Below are 17,237 nucleotides of genomic sequence, written 5' to 3' on the forward strand. Positions count from 1 at the left end.
CAATGAAGAAACAGCTAGTCTGATAAGAGCTCACAATTCCTTACAGGACAGAAAGCTTGAAGTGACACTTGCATAACAAGAAATAAGGACAAGACGATAAACATTCTGCAGACAGCAGGACATAAGGAGAACCATAAGGAACCAAAAAAAAATACCAAAAAAAAATCAAGAACAGAAGAGGAATTAAAATGAAGGCGAATTCACTCTCCTAAAAGAAGAATGATCAAACATGATATCTTGTATGAGAAGAGGGGTGAGTTCTACTTTCTTCTTCTCCTTGCTTTCTAAGTCCTAGTTTAGAGAGAACACTACAACTGAAGTGTAGCAACAGAAGAGGCAAACCCAGGAAAGACCTGGGTACTGCTACACAATTAAGCCCAGATCTGTCTAGCAGAAGGTAGGTTACTGCACAGATGACACCAGTGCTTGTAGTGGAGGTGAGACAGTTCTCAACTAATTGCTGCTGAAGTTCATGGGGTTTTTGTGCAGCACATAATTTGGCTGACAGAGAAATACAAGCCAGAGTCCTTGAGAAGCATTTTGCATTAAATCGTACTATGTCCTCAGTTACAATGAAAAATGATGATGCAACATTTTAGACCATCCTAATGCAGCAATGAAAAGCTTATGACAGGGCATGCCAGGGAAGAGCAGACAGCAAGTGAAAATAGCCCACAAAGCTAATCCTTGTAGAAAAGGTTGAATAGATGAAATTGCAATAGCTGGACTATTCTAAATGAAGACTAAAAAAAGGAAGCAGGCTAGCTACAGCATAAAGAGCAAAATAGATAAGAATAGTTTTTGTTGCAACTTCTATGATTTTATTATAGTAAGACCATTCCTTCTCTAAAAGTACATTAGAAACATTTGTAAGTGATCAGTGTGCTTTCATACACACCAGTTTTCAATTAACTACAGGCTGAAACAATACAACACAGGCTATGTTGAAGGGCAAGGCTCAGCAATTGGAAGTGCTCACAAAAAGCAGTGGCTCAAGGGGCTAAAGAACATCAAACACTTAAACCGCAGTTAATCATAGAATCATAGAATATCCTGATGATAGGATTAATCCTCTCATAGCTAGTAGTTTTCAAATACATTCAATTCTGTGTCTCCTATAGGAAGATTTCAATCTGACAGGCCTATCTGAAAAATCCCACAGGCCCCTAAAGCAGGACTCAACTTGGTTTGCCAACTTTTTCCAGACAAAAGCCAAATACCACAACTAGCTTACTGGCAGGCGTGGATCTATTTACAAAGATTCTTTACTGCTCTTTTAGACAAGAAGGGATGATATGGATGTTCTCTTCTGCAAAATCACAGCAGTTTGTAGTTCTTTTTAAACCAGATCTGTCATGTTATTATTCACATGCCTATACAATTTCCCTTCTATGCTCTACATCATAACAATAGACAGTTTAGAGAAAGGAAGAAAGAAAAAAAAATAAGCAGAGATTTGAATTCTCTGCTTCCTGATCTTCTGCACCTCGCAGTGGCGTGCTATCATTTCCAGTCCTACATAAAGAACTGTATGCTTATATACATCTAGATGCATCTATTCATCATTGTTTCTTCTGTTCAGCAGTTCAATCCATGTGAGGTAGTACTACCGCAAGAGACAGAAAACAGAAGCATAGGTAAAAGCAATTATTGTACTATCATGAACAGTCCCCAGATTATCCACCTAATTTTGCCCTTCAATAAGTTCTACTGCAGTTTCAATCCAAGTCTTCTTTCAGTTTTCTGCCTGATGCACAAGAGTGCCAAGTAAAGCATCTGTATTGCCCAGCAGGTAAGACACCCTCACAGTGACTGCCTTCTAACAAAAGCACCACAGTCTTTCCAAAGTGGTTTACTAAATTGTGTATGTAAATCACACCGAGTGAGTAAATGCCAATCAATTTTTGCAGTTCACCAAGTAAGCAGTCCTGACAGCTTAAGTCAGCAGTCTGCAAGTGCTTTGAGTTTTACTTGAAGGACAGACATCCTCTGAAAAAACAGTTATCATTAATCCTACTTTCTATTCAAGAACATACTTTTAATATTTCTTAGCCAGTCACTAATTGTGTAAGAAGCCTATGAAGAGCATCTGCAGCACTGACATTTCAGGAGCTGGAAGACCTTTAGAAAAGAGCTGACATTCCATCTGGCACTTGAATTAGCAACATTTATTGCAAAGAAAACCAACAGCAAGTATTTTAATAGGTATCTTTATGGAACTCCATACAATATTATGAATTTTAACTAGTACACACTTCTAGCATGGGGTTTCTTGTCTCTTCAACAGAAACCAACAGTTAAGTTGTGAAGCCAGCTGACAACTTCAGCTCTTGTTTTTATACTTTATCTACAAGCACACAACACAAGCCTACCTTGATGATGATTTTTTCTTTCAGCTGGGTTGGTGATGGTAGCTGATCTGCACTGGCTTCAACTGGTTTAGTTAAAAGCTGATCCCCGAACACCTCCTTGAACACTCTGGCCATGTATCGCTGCTGTTCCACACTACAGTGCTCTTCAATTGACAGAATGACTGGGTATCTTTGAAGAAAACAAAAGAAAATCAAGACATTCAGTTTCTTTTTGATTCAACTGACAAGGCAAGGAAAACACCACATTCCCTCAACCCCTAGATCAAAGAAAGTATTTGAAGCAAGCACAAAGAAAAAAGGAATAGATGCACAACAGATAAAGTCAGAAGGGACCTGTGGAGGCCATCTAGCCCAAATCCCTTCTTTGGGAAGGTCCAATTCATAAGTTAGATCAGGTTGCTCAGAGATATGTCAAGCCAAGTTTTGAATATCTGCAAGGACAAAGATTCCTTTAGTGTTTTGGGAACAGTTTCAGTGTTAAGTGTTCTCGCTCCCAATTGTTGGCTAATACTTTTTATGTTAAGGACATCTCAGCACAAGGTTTGGAAGGGCAAAGCAGAGAGGCAGATTAAAATTCATGTTATCAGTTCAGGATTCTCTCCTAAGACCTCCCTACAACATGACTATCAACCCAATAGATACATTGCTTGTCACTTGTAGTTTGTTTTGATCTTTTTTAAAAAAAAAAAAATAATTATTAATTAATTAATTAAAAAAAAAAAAAAAAGTCATACTGTTCAGGATTTGACGTTTCACACTTCAGTTCAGTAAAAGAAGACAAGTGAGGAGACAGGAATCCCTTTTAAGGTATTAACTTCCCCAGCAGTAAATTGTTATGTAGCAGCATCTTTTCTCAAAGACAAATCAATTAAAAACTCGTGTTGTGCAATAATGAAAACCAGGATGACATAATTTCATTGTTTCTTTTATCTTTAAATCACAGAGAAAAAAGTTCAGGAAGGTCTAAGCATTCAAAAACAGGCTTAAGAAATATAAATCAAAGCTTACTCAGATGCAACAAAGGCATGATCTTTGATTGCTTGTACTACATCATCAAATTTGATCTTTGTTGTCCGTGTCCATCCATGGTAAATAATGGGTTTCCCATCAGGACCATCCCAGCAGTCCACTAGGAAAGACAAGCAGTGGAAAAATCAAGACACCAAGTAGTTACTTAACTCTAATAAAAGGAATACAATGTACATTCAGTTCTTCAGAGCGTTTCATACATGGATTCATATATTCATTTCTAATAAAATATTCTTAGATGAATTTGTCTATCTTACGGAGGAAATTATATTGTTCTTACTGAAGTGAACTTAAGTAAATTACAGTATAATTTTTTCCCAAAGCATTATTATGTGGGAATCTGGAAAGAATTCAAGCAGCTAAAACTTGTTTACAAGTTTACATTAATTTTCCATGTAGAAATACATTCTAACAAGTTGGTTGCATATCTATTTTTCTGATTCTAACCCTGAAACTCTGAGACACCTTTTGAAACACCCAAACTGAATGGAGTCTCTTGTTAATTGTTACAAATGTAAACCAGGAACTAGCTTAATAAGAAAGTGGTCAACAACATGAAATTCAAGTCAAACCTTTTAATAAAGAACACAGACACTGGGTTGAAGCATACAGACTTAGTAGAGAACAATGACACAAAGACATCAACTGATTTACATGCAAGTTAAACAGGATGACAAATAGCACCAAATTACAAAAATCTGAGACTTAGGCTTGTCTGTATTATGACGAAGGCAAATAAGCTTTTCACCTATCTACACTGCACAAGTAATTCAAATTTAAATCTTATGCTTTCATATAGCAGATCAAAGATTGAATTGTTTGTGTACAGTGAGAGAGTCAGACAGAACTTCTTGGAATTCCCAGGGAACAAGGACCAGAGCAAGCAAACAGAGCAATAATGAGGCATAACAAAAACTATTTAGGGAATCAGGGTTTTCATATGACTAACTAAAATTTAAAAAAAAAAAAAAAAAAGAAACAAACTAGTTCTTCATTTCGGTTCTTTTTTCTTTCTTGGTAAACAGGGGAAACCCTGCTTATATGAAGAGTATGTTATAAACCACTCCACAAGTTCATTACTCACACTCAATACATCGGCATCCCATTCTAAGGCACCTGATGTAAGCTTCTGTGGAGGATTCACTTCGAAGCTGGTCTCCTGTCAGATATCTAAGGGATAAAAGAAAATTGTAAGAGAAGACAGGCGACCAGTTTCAATTATTTCCCACTCACTCACTGGGCAAAATGTTTTCTCCTGTTATGAAGGCTGTATGTTGACTGGTTGGTTTTTTTTCCAAACTTGCTATGGAAGAACTGGGCTCTGCAGAACCAGATACTATCAGATTTTTGAATAGACAAAATTATAGAAGGTTAATTTTCAATCAATCAACTCTGACAGGTTCCTGTAGAAAAAAACATAAGCTCTGCACATATGCATAGCTGATCACGTTGAGACATAATCACAGTGGAGGGATGAGTATTTGGAGTGATACCACACCCTATACTTCAAGTTATCTAGCAGCTATATCCATATCCACTTCATTTCATTCCCTGCAGTATTTAATTTGTTCACCTCTCCTTACTCTCTTTACATGCTCTTTCTTTTTATTACAATGCTAGATGAGAAAAATTCCCATTCATCTGAAGAAAGTTCAACTCAACACCACATAGGATTTGACTTTAGCTAAAGAGCTTGCACACCATTTATTATCAACGAAAAGGGCTGGATGCCTTAGGCACAAACTATGGAAATAAGCAGCTAAGTTACTAAGCATAGAACACTTCCAGATTGTCTTCCAGACAAAGACAATGAATAGCCAAGCCCTGATCAGCAGGTATGCTAATTTAAAGTCCCCATATTCTTTTCCTGCTCAGTAACAAACCTTTTCTGCTTTTTGACATTGTAAACTGTCAACATATCTATCAATAGTGCATACCACCACTACGTCCTTTCCCAACACAACAAACCCACTGCCCCTTAGATCACACTAGCAGCATGGGATCTTCCCACAGGACAAGTTGGATCCTTACAGCATTCTTACGTTCAGGTACAACTGATGTTGAAATAGGCTTAGCAAACACTGCTGGTGCTTGGAAAAAAGAGAAGCTCCTTCAGTAACTTTGATTTCTGAAAACATAGAGGCTGGAACAGTTTGAAGTTGAGACTAATTTTTCTAACATAACTCGGAGTTTGAGGGTGTGGGGTTTTTTTGTTTTGTTTTTTTGGTTTTTTTTGTTTGTTTGTTTTGTTTTTTGCAGCAGAGCTTATTAAGTCTCAAAGTCTACGTAAGATTAAGAGAAGGGGAGAAAGGAAATCCACATGCTGTTTTTGCCACATTTACATCACACTTCAGGAAGACTTCACATATCCAGACAGTATATTTCTGGATATTATAATTTAAAATGTTTTACTTTCTCCTAACATGTGCCAGGTCTGTTTGAACAGAGATAGATAATGGGACTTCTGATAACTTACGTGTTATGAGAGGAAGAAATCCAGTAATGGGACAAAGGATTATTCATGTCCTGCACATCTATTGAATCATATTTCTCATCCCAAATACTGTTTTCTTTTGCAAAAAGGTAAGTGAGGAACTAAAATGCAAAGAGAGAGACCGAATTTAAATGTTTTAATCATACAAGAACATAAGAAACCCAACAATGTAGCAGGAATATGCCAGAGGATCTGTCAACCAATAAACAAACTAGGAACTAGCAGCAAAAGAAAAAAATCCATGAGAAACCATTACAAAGCATCATCAGTTTACCTCATCAACAAAGAGGAAGGGTTCAGCAGTTTCTCTCATAGTGTCATCTATAAATTTGGTCATTCGTTCTCGGACTTTACTCAGATCTTGTGCCCAAGACTCCTTCAGATAACAAAGTAGAAAACAAATTTAGATGTGGTGATATGCTATATAAAATCTGACAAAGAACAGAACCCTACAGCTGTGATTAAAGCTTCCATTTCAGATAGCTTACTGACAGTATATTTCTTTGTACTCACATCTTAAGAGTTTCCTCTACGATGTTGAAGAGGGAAAAAATAGCTGAGTACCTTTATATAGATTGAAGGCCCACAAGATCCACACACTATGTATGTACATATATGCATGCACGCACACAGGAAAAAGCTGGCCTCCTTGAAATATATGCCTTAACTATATTCTGTTCACACATCTAAGTGCAATCTGAATGTACTTTTAACACAGTGAAATAAGGAGAAAAAGAAATTAGCAATCTTATACAGGAAGCATAGATCTCACTTTTCATTCATATTTGCAAACCTGCAGTTCATCAGCACCTAACAAATATAACACTAGCTAAAAGGTATAGGAGGCAAAGAACTGCAATGTGGACAAATTCCAACAGCAGTCTTAGACCCACTCCATTATATCCTTTGTGAAAGTATAGCCTTAAAGATTGGCCTATATATCAAATTATGATTTTTCTTCCACAGTGTCTGTGCTAAATAAGATAACAGAAGGCCATGAAGACAGTTCCAGTACCCGCTTCCACCCTTATCTGCTTGCTGGTATGGAACATCAGACTGGCCCATTCAAGAAGAAAATTACCTTTGACTCGAATGCAGGCAGTCAGCTCAGCTTTTTACATACAAGCTGATAAAATGGGGCCATGGCCAAGGTATTACCCCTAGCTGTATCTATGGTGACAGCTGTAACTAGGCCAGGCTATCATGCAGGGTTTATTTCCAACCTTGTCTGTTTATCTACATGACAAAACGAAGACCTGCTGAAACATTATTTACTTTTTCCTGCCTCTCTTCTTCTGGTGCACCTTCAGAGACTTTTATATGGATGAAAAATAATAGTTTTTGTGAACTTCAACAGCGGCAAATAAGAAGAAATCTTTCCAAGACCTAGTAACCTAGTATCATAGCTGACATCAATCACATTCTGTGTCATATCTTTTTCTATATATATTTTTTTAAGGAGCACATAATATTATGAGACAGCAAAAAGAGCTCAAAATTTCTGTAACATTCCCACCTGCTGCTCATGTAGCAGGAATCTCTGAAAGTCATGGAGATGAACTGCTGAAGCATCTGGGCGGTCAGTATTTCTTTAAAAAAATAAAGAGAGAAAGGAAAAGTGAATCTAAAGAAACAACAGAGAAAGTGTCATCAGATGTCATAGAAGAAAATGTCAGGATTTTGTATCTTGCATTTACAGTATAAATGTGCTGCCGCCAGGAAGAAACTTTTTATAACTTCAGTGGAATTGAGATGAGGCTTGTAATATTGTATTACCTAATCACTGTAATTTGAGCCTTTAAATAAAACCTCCTAGAGTCCTGATACAATTTTGATAATGATTCATTGGGAAAAATACCAAATCTCTGTTCATTGATCTGTAGCAAATGAACAGCATTCACTTCACAGGTGTTCTCTTAAGTTTATTTGAGGAACATGGAGAGACTGTTCTTTTGAATTATCACCAAGCCACACATCCACAGATGATTCCCTTCCATGTATTATCTACCACAGTAGATTGCCTGAGTAAAACTTCTTGAAGAAAGATGCAAAAATGCAGCCACACCAACAAAAAAGCAGCACAGCTGCTTTCCGTTTTGTAGGACACAAATGTTGCATCATCTGGTACCAATAAGGCATTTATAACCTTGCACATCCTTGAGAAATCTGTGGTTTAAAGCAGTCTCACCAGTTTAATTTACACAGCGTGACCAAGGGCTAGGGAAATGCATGGTACACTTAGAACAAACTTTTAAAACAACTTCCTTCATCTGTGGTGATATTCAAAGCTACGATAAACTGGTTTAATTTGTGGTCAAAATAGTAGCAGCAGCACCTGAGACCTCCCTTTTCACTCTGTACACATTTTACTAAATTTTCAAAGTCCACCAAGTGAAATTTGTAGAAACTGTGTTTCTACAGTGTTCCGCTCGAGTCCAGGCAAAGCCTGTGCACCACATCACTCCAGTTTCAAGTTTTTCCATCAAATTGTCCTTCACTAGTTCTGTTCCGCACTTGGTAAAATCTAAACATGTCAATTTGGTTGTTTGAGTCCATGCCATTTTTCTTCTAGTCAGATGGTAAAAAACATTCAAACAACATCCAGAACTTATTCCCATGATAACTTCAGCTTTCTGAATGCAATAAGATCTATAATTTCTTTTCACTTACTAAAGCATAAGAACAAGAGCCAGTGATGTAATTAGAAAGTCCTGCAGCACTGCTACCATATGTGTACTATTTGGAAAAATAATACAAGAGCCTTACCCAAGAATGAACACAGAGGAATCCTTTTTGAATTCATCGAGAATCTTTAAAAAGAAAAAAAGGGGTGGCAGACAAGATTAAAAAAAAGAAATAAAAGAACATGCAATTTTCCATCTCATGACGACTACTGGTTTGGACAAGGAAAAAACATGCACTTCCACTCTAGAAAAGCTGCATGCAAGTTGACAAGATACATTTTGAATTAAACACAGTAGGAAAAAAAACTGCAAAGGGTGGCGATTGCATGTCAAGCCTTCCAATGTAAAGGCACATAATTCTCAGGCAAAATGCTTGCCATTGATAAGACTGAGTTTTCTGTGGAGGTTTTATTGTTTGATAGCTCACAAACATTGGAATTATGTATCTTCCATCATATTTATGCATTTGAATGTAAACTCTAAATTGCTCCCAGCTTGGAGCAGCCTAGTTACAGATCACAGGAAACTTATCAACTGCCCCATAGCAGTTGTTGAGCAAATTGAGGAGTTTCTTTGAAATGATCCACAAGTGGCGATAACATGAGTTTAAGGAAGTCAGATAACCTCTTTATTTTGTGTTTTACTCTTCAACCTTCTGCTTAAGATAAATTTCTAGACTTTCATAATCAAAAATAAAACCTTATCAGTACATGGAGATTAATAATTACTTCACAACAATTTCAGCATCACTTTTAAGCAGCACAAGAAAGCACTACTGCCAAAAGAATCAACATTGGCTTTCACTATCGAAGTTTCCATTTCAACAACTGCAAGTTAAGTTAACAATATGCATGTCATCAATAAAGATATGTACGCAAGTAATTTCAAAGCATCTGTTTTCACACAGTTACAAACAGTTCCTAATTTTCAGAGTCACTAAACACATGCAGGTTCCAACTTCATGAATCTTTGCAATTAATACAAGGAAACAGTAGTCAGGCAGTTAATCCACTGCATTTATTTTTCACAAGCACTGTCTGAAGCACATCATGCTCTGGACTCAGCGCTTGTCATCTCTGAGCATGAGACACAAGAACAATAGCTGTTACTTGATGTTCAGGATATACCCCAGTAGTTTACAGAATGTTCCTTGTAATGCAAGATTAATACAAGTATGAAAAAATATTGCTTCTACCAGCAAACAGATCAACCAAACCAAATGTAAAGACATTCTAGATACTAAACAAACTCACAAGAAAAATTCTTCCTAGAAACCCCATTATATCTGTGCATATTTTTGCTACCAATATACAAGAAACAACGTGAATGACTTTTTCATCCTCTTCAGCCAATTGTTGATGGTGACTGTTAACTTGACATCAAGCACAGTACTATAGCCTTTCTGTTACAAGAATGAGGAAAGACAAAAATGCTAATAAAAAAACAGCATTCACTCTTTATTCTGATCAGTTTAACATTATGAAGACTAATTATAAAAAAAGCTTACCGATCTCTGTTGTTCAAACATGATTTTCTTGTAGAACAAATGAAATTGTTCAAAACTAAGTTCTTCTTTGTGAGCACCTATTTCCTACAATAGAAAGTAGCACATAGTGAATTTAGAATTCCCTGAAATGCATTTGCACAGCATAGAAGTTACTTCTAGCAGCCACCCTCTCACATGTTCAGTTCTACTCTGACTTCATTTGTTCTATGTTTGAGGATTATTTCCTTTTTCTTTTTTTTTTTGTTTAAGAACACAAACAAGTAAATAGGCTCTTGGTTCGTGACACAGTACTCCTAAGCCCACATCTTTGGCATTTCTGTTGCTGGAGCAACAGAAGCAAAAATGTATGCTTTAAGGGTGGCGAATTACAAAGCAGGAAAAGGTGGGGATATTTAAAATTCCTGTAGGAATGGAAAGGACCTTCAGAAGCTAATAGTATTACCATAAATTGGAAGAAATAAATTATTACTTTGATCATATTGCAAAAGAATTCTTATATATGAATTTTATCTTCAATATCCAACAGTTTCCTGTGCACTTGTACAGACAGTATCAGCACCAGAGCTCCAAGCCCAGTGCTAACTTTAGGCAATCCTACAATGAAAAGTAGGAACATTTATGTCTCTATTTTCTTAAAGTCTTACATACTGGCAAAATCAAACTTAGAAAATCAGTATAATTTATTTAACTGTACATGGTAGCAAACAAAAATACATGTAGTAACCTGAACAGAAATATCAACACCTATCAGATAACACAAAACAGATAGAATTTATCAGGTAATTACCGCAAATTTATCCTTCAAGAACTTCATGCTGCTCACTTTGAAATTTACTTGGGGAAGGACAGTTTTCAGCTCTCTAAGACTAATACTGGAAAAAAAGAAAAGATAGAGAAAAAAAAAAAAAACACACAACTTTGTTGTAATAAACCAGCTACTATAGATAATACTAAATATCTATAGATATGGATTTTTTTTTAAATCAACAAAAAACTGTTACTACTGAAACATTTTGGATAGGACTCATCTCTCATAATTACTAACTCCTATAAACTTAACACCTACATGTAAGCAAGCTAGACACATTTTCTAGTTAGTGGGGAGAAACAGGCATGTCAACTATTTGGGGCATTAAGCTTTTAAACAATACAGTGATGTATATAAATACATCAAGTATTTCACAGAATCACAGAACGCAATACATAGATACAAAGCTACACTTATTGCTGCAACACCGGCCACACCACTCGAATCATGTCCAGTGTATACGTCAGATATTTTTTTGTTGATGGAAGACTATATTAGAAACAAAACTGTAAATAGCTCCATCTGAAAAACTCAATTTCCTTCACATCTTCCCATTCTTTCAATCTCAGACGTTTCTCTCATCAGCCTTCACTTCTGTAGCTATGGCTTCCTTCAGTACAACTTCAGAGCAGATCACAATACATCATGTACTTATCCTCCAAGAGTAAATGGGAGGTAGGGCCATGCTATGATAATTCTTGCATGAACAAAACGAGGGTTGATTTCTATAGGAGCCGGCTGCCTAAATGCTTTAAATGTGCAGTTGGTATAGGTGAGGCAATCCAACAGCTCACTGCTGTTACAAGAAGCAACCTCTCTGTTTGCTCCTGTTGTTATGGTCCCATTGCTTCCATAGGCCACAGCGTGGACACTCAAACCTTCTACTAACCTGATTCAACTTTCTAGACCAGCAAAAAAAATAAGGCAAAAAGGAGAACTAGTCTTCAAGTCTTCCACCAGCTTCATGAGCTTGTTCAGCTCACCTTGTGTCCAAATTAGCGTCATACCCAGAATAAGGAAAGAGTCTTGAGTGCCTGAATAGAAGCACGTAAAGATGGTGGAAGAAAAGGGCAGAGTGAGACTTCCCCCATTGAGTGGCACCAAGCTGGTAGAACAATTTGGTCATCCCCTGCAGCAACTTTTCAGTGGCCTGCTCTTCTACTTATCTTTAGATAGCAAAGAACAAAAATTAGGTCTCATGCTAGGACTGAGTCTCAAACACTGAGTAGGTACTACTGTGAGGCCTCAATGAGAAAGACACGGCATTAAAGAGGGACATGTGAGGGGCACAGGGACAAGTCCTAGACTGGAAGGTGAGGGGAATAAAAACCCACAGCTGCAAAGAAAACCAGGGAAAAGACAAGAGAACATAGGCACAACATCTGTGGGTGCTATGGCCAATGCCCACAAGACATTAGCCTTGTTTTCTTGGGTACTGTTGGCACTGCATTCAGGTGCTCTGCCTTGACCTCCAGTGCAATTCATAAGCCATTAACTCTGTGCAAATAAACAGGATCAGAACAGAGTCACCCGAAAGCAACAAAAGCAATTAGCACCTCGACAAAAGTAACACTTCTGTTCTACAGCATCCATACAAGCACCTGCCCTGTGGGAGATTCTCATCTCCATTGTGTAGAGAGGGAAAGAGGAAAAGCAAGAAGGAACTTAGCCAAAATCCACGCCAAAGCCAGATTAGAGTTCAGGAAATTCCTGGCTTTCCACCCTGTCGCCAGACCTCTGGAAAAAAAAGCACTCCTTTTAGGAGGAAGAAGGAGCACTCTGCTCATACCCCAAACACCAAAAACAAGCAATTTCCTCTGGCAAGACAAACACAAGCCAAAACAAAGAGCTGGGACTTCATTACCCCTGGCAAAAATTCAACCTGTGAAGCAGGACTTGCCTGGAAGCCCAACCTTTACAATTACCCTCCCTAGAAACTGCAGCACTAAACAAAACCTAAACAAAAACGAAGTCCACCTCAAATTCCTTTCCTGAAGTTTTCTAAAAGCCTGGATCATCTACCAAGAGAACAAATCACTGCATTCTCCACAGCACAAAACCCCGAGATCCTAAGCAGACTGCTTTGTACCAATGAAACAACCCTTAAACACCCCAGGGAACCTCTTCAGCAGACATATCACCAGCTCCAGCTTCTGTGCCTTTAACATTTGCTTTTGCTTCATGGTCCTCTCCCCCAGACACCTTCATAGTATGGCTAGTTTTACAAAACGCATCAGCAGGTGTAAGCCAACACCTCTTTGTTGTAAAGGACGATATTTGGCTTTTCATCGTTCTAGCCATCTTTGGAAACACTGCTCACACTGAAGCAAGCCACACAACAGCGCAGGCTGTCTGCAGAAGGGTGTTATTTCCTGCCGTAACAGTCTTATTCGCACAGTGAAACGTTGTGCTTCATTTTGCTTTCAGGAAAAGGCCTAAATGAGAGGAAACACACGTTCTTTTCCACACTGAATTACACCTTAGAAAAAAAAAAAAAAAAAACAGAACACTACAAAGAACAAAATCATGATAAAGTAATATATGTGGGGAAAAGGAGGGTAACATTCTTCACAGTTTTGCACGTTTTCTGGCAACTCTAACCAGAGGTGTGCAGATGAATTCATTTAGAAAGTCTCCTTTGTTATGCAAAAGCTACAAAATCTACTTCACACATGAAGCTGAAACAAGCTACTGAAATCCAAACATACAAAGCAACGCAGCACATGAGAGCCTACAACCCATATGTGGTTGGTTTTTTGTTGTTTTTTGTTTGTTTGCCTTTTTAGACACGAGAAGCATCAGCTCAGAGGTAATTCTTTGGCTTTGGCCTATTCAAATATAGGGCAAAAACACAAACCCAGATAGCCAAGCCAATTGCACGAAATTGTATTCAATGCAGCAAGCCCTCAAAAAAGAAAAAAGGCAAAAAAAAAAAAAAAAAAAAAAAAACAAACACCCCACACAACCCGCAACCAGAGATTTTTGCCCTTACTCTGAACAACTAACTAGGCTTCCTTGTACAGCTATGCTCAAGAGTATATTTGTTTCCCACTGTTAAAGTAACTCTTTCACACATTACCCTGTTGTACCAATAGTCTTCCTCCTGTCCCCTAATACACTCAGGCATCTCTTATCTCTTCTTCCCCTAAATATTCTGTTCTGTTCTCATTGCAGCTCTGACCCCTGCAGGAAAGTATTCATGTTATTGCTGGGACAACCCTGTCTCTGGATATATCCGGTGTTGGTGCCGTGACTAGTTTCAAACTAAATACCACAAATATTAGTCATGGTTAAACCCCATCAGGATCGAAACCAGGTAAGGCTAACCATCTGAACACTGACCCCGGACCTTTAGCAGCACACATTGAAATCTGCTTACACGGCTCCATTGTTATGAGTGCCCAAACAAGCTTTTAAAAGCTGGTTCTGGTCTGTCTACATTAGGCCACGGTTGCTCCAATGCAAACATGCTTCAGCAATGAGTGAAGAACTTGTGGCGAATCTGCACAGGAAAGCTGACAGCAGGTTATACAAACCACTCTGCTGGGGTCCAACTTGCCCCCAGAAAGTATTGAAGGGCAAATGCTGCTGCAAAGCAAGCAGCCTAACAAACCTGAATCTCTGCACTAAGACTGGGAGAACGCAACCACCTTTCTTTATACTGGCAGAGTAAATCTACACTAACAGCAGAGTATTTATTTCTCATCACTTGTTTCCTCATATTACATAATGAATATAAGTGAATGTTATGAACATGCTACATTTAGCAAAAGGCAAAACACGTTGTTAAAGCAAGAGCAAATACCATTTTCAGAGGTCTCATATTTTATATCTCAGGCAAATTAGTAGTTATTTCTCCTCATTCCGTGTTACAGTCTGCAATGAAAGTTCACTAAAAACAAACTGAACATAAAAAGCGAGCCTCTTACCTATTTCTTCTAGTCTGATCAACAGAATAGATCTGCTTTCTCAGCCAGCTTGAGGAAAAGGAGAAAAAAATGAGAGAAAAGAATTTGAGAATTATTAAAAAAGATCAATTAAATATCAAAATCCAGAGACGAAATTCAACAGAAGTATTTAAAAATCAGAACATACGTCACTAAGTAAAGCAAACATATTTCCAGCATAGCATCTAAGTATTCAATCAGTTTTATAACCCTAGTTGTAAATACATACTATTCTGCTGCTTAATATTGCATTTTAAGGCCACATAAACAACACAGGAAAGGGAAGGGTGTGCACAGCACAAAGGAATAAACAACCAGAAACAGTAAAAATGTAAATTGATACAGTGGGCCAAGACTTCAGCTAATCTAGAGTTACTCCGCCACGTCAATGATCTACGTCAGCTGAGGCTGGTGACTGAAAGATCTTATATGCATAAAAATTAAAAAAGAGGGGGAAGGGAGGGAGGGCTTAGGGAATTTTTAAGAAAATCCTGATTAAAATGCATGTCAGTTTTAGGTACAGAGCAAAATACTATTAGCAGTATTAATAGTAAATATATACATGCAGTTTTGATCTAAAGGATGATCACAGCGCGCCAGTATTAAGCTTATCTTCATTTCTCTACAGAAATCACTTTGTCCACTGCACAAACATAGCCTGAAACCTAGTAGCACTTTGTATAACAGCTCTCTGCAATACCACACAATACATGCATATAAAGGCAGAAGGAAGTGAAGAATACTTTCTCCCCAGCTGAAATTACAAGTAGGTAAAGACAACATCAATGTCAATATCAAAGTTGAAAAAGTCAGGTAGACTTCAAGGACAGGGAATATATCCTTTGTATCCTTAAAACAGGTAATAGCAGTGACTCACCCCCAACACAAAAGTCAGCAGTGATGAAAAGCAATCAAGTACAGAGACAGTGTTAAAAGCTTGTCAACAAAATTGGCATTCTGAACATTAGCAGTTTTGAGCACAACATCTTCAGAAGCATTAAGGGTGCATTTTCACCATCATATTGCTGTCTGCTAAAAAGTAACTGTTTAAAATGTTCATTTTTATCCTGGCTCTCCCAGGTGAGCTGATCACATCACCATACGGTGCAATGCTGTCAACAGGCAAAACTGTAAATGTGCACATGGGAATCATGGGGACACAGAAGCTGAAACATGGACATCTACCAGATCAAGCCTTTTGTGACTGCATAAGACATTTGAATTTTCCAAGAACTCAACACAGATCAGATGACCTTGATATTGCATTCAGAGATGTTGTTTTTCTGTGGTACATAGAAGAAGGCAAACTGCAAGTTCACAGCAGTGTATGAGAAGTGCAGTTCCAGAACATGTAGATAGCCAAATAGACATGGAGAGTTTCCGTAGGAGCTTTCTGTATCACACACAAACTGGCTAGTAGTAACTGGCAGGTAGCACTTGTTGCACTTCAATAATTTCTTTGGCATTTTCCACTTTACATTCCAAAGAGATGTCAAGTCTCACAAAGTGAAAATATTCCTACGTACCTCTCCATGATTGCAGGTGTGGGAGCACTCATGACTTCTTGATACAAGATATTCAAGCCACACAACCATTTATCAGCATCATCTTTAGAATCAGCTGAAAAAAAATAATATGCTGTGAGAAACATATAAAAGTAGGACATAACTTGTGATGTCTCTAGATAAACGCTAGTACACAGAGATGCTGGTTAACCTTTCTCCTTGATAGATCTCATTGCATAAGTCCATGTTGTTAATTCTAGAACTAGTAGCACAGTGTAAATTTGAGGGTGAGAGGATCAGTCATGGAAACTCTGACAGAACATCTGCTTCCCAGATTAGGTAAATTTCAGCATCTCACCAGAAAGATTATGAAACTGTTGCTGAGTTCTTACCGTAACATAATCAAATTTCGTTTTCTCCCCAGGGACCTAGATCAAGAGCAACTTGAAGCACACAGAAAAGTGAATTCAGTGTGTCATAGCATAAACCTAGCTTGTGATATTCCAAGCAACCTACAAGAAAGTTGTAAAGCGCTAGCTTCTGATGAACACAACTACCTCCTCTTTTCATAATCACGCCTCTAAACACAGATTGTCCCAGACTACGCTTAGGCAAGAGGAACAGAAAGGAAGCAATGTATGAAATTAATGTAGCTTATATAGAGAATCATAGAATCATTTAAGTTGGAAAAGACCTCTAAGATAACACATCCTAATACAAGGTAAATTTTAAAAAGGTCTACGCAGCTTAACACTGTATCTCAGGTGCATATGCCTTCCAACCTCACAAGCTGGTTTACGTTTATAGCTAGTTTGCCTTTCCATTTCCCAAAACAGAAGAGTCCTCTACATCAGTTAACATGATCACATGTGTAACATTTCAGCCCTACAG

At 37.8% G+C, this 17,237-nt stretch overlaps 1 protein-coding gene across 5 annotated transcripts in view; it reads right to left on the bottom strand.

Annotated features, from left to right (window-relative positions):
• The window catches only part of PLCG2 (phospholipase C gamma 2), a 69,723-nt gene that overhangs the window by 23,036 nt on the left and 29,450 nt on the right, over positions 1 to 17,237 (bottom strand). For all 5 annotated transcript variants that reach the window (XM_084533260.1, XM_084533262.1, XM_084533259.1 and 2 more), the window contains 11 exons: positions 16,368 to 16,461; positions 14,824 to 14,871; positions 10,874 to 10,958; positions 10,087 to 10,170; positions 8,662 to 8,705; positions 7,412 to 7,484; positions 6,170 to 6,271; positions 5,878 to 5,996; positions 4,486 to 4,571; positions 3,381 to 3,501; positions 2,373 to 2,541 (listed from right to left, as the gene is read on the bottom strand). In XM_084533260.1, the coding sequence (XP_084389386.1) occupies positions 2,373 to 2,541; positions 3,381 to 3,501; positions 4,486 to 4,571; positions 5,878 to 5,996; positions 6,170 to 6,271; positions 7,412 to 7,484; positions 8,662 to 8,705; positions 10,087 to 10,170; positions 10,874 to 10,958; positions 14,824 to 14,871; positions 16,368 to 16,461 (1,025 nt within the window). The remainder of the gene's footprint in view (positions 1 to 2,372; positions 2,542 to 3,380; positions 3,502 to 4,485; positions 4,572 to 5,877; positions 5,997 to 6,169; positions 6,272 to 7,411; positions 7,485 to 8,661; positions 8,706 to 10,086; positions 10,171 to 10,873; positions 10,959 to 14,823; positions 14,872 to 16,367; positions 16,462 to 17,237) is intronic.

This window comes from Aythya ferina (genome assembly GCF_964211825.1).
Source record: "Aythya ferina genome assembly, chromosome: 12".
Lineage (NCBI taxonomy): Eukaryota > Metazoa > Chordata > Aves > Anseriformes > Anatidae > Aythya > Aythya ferina.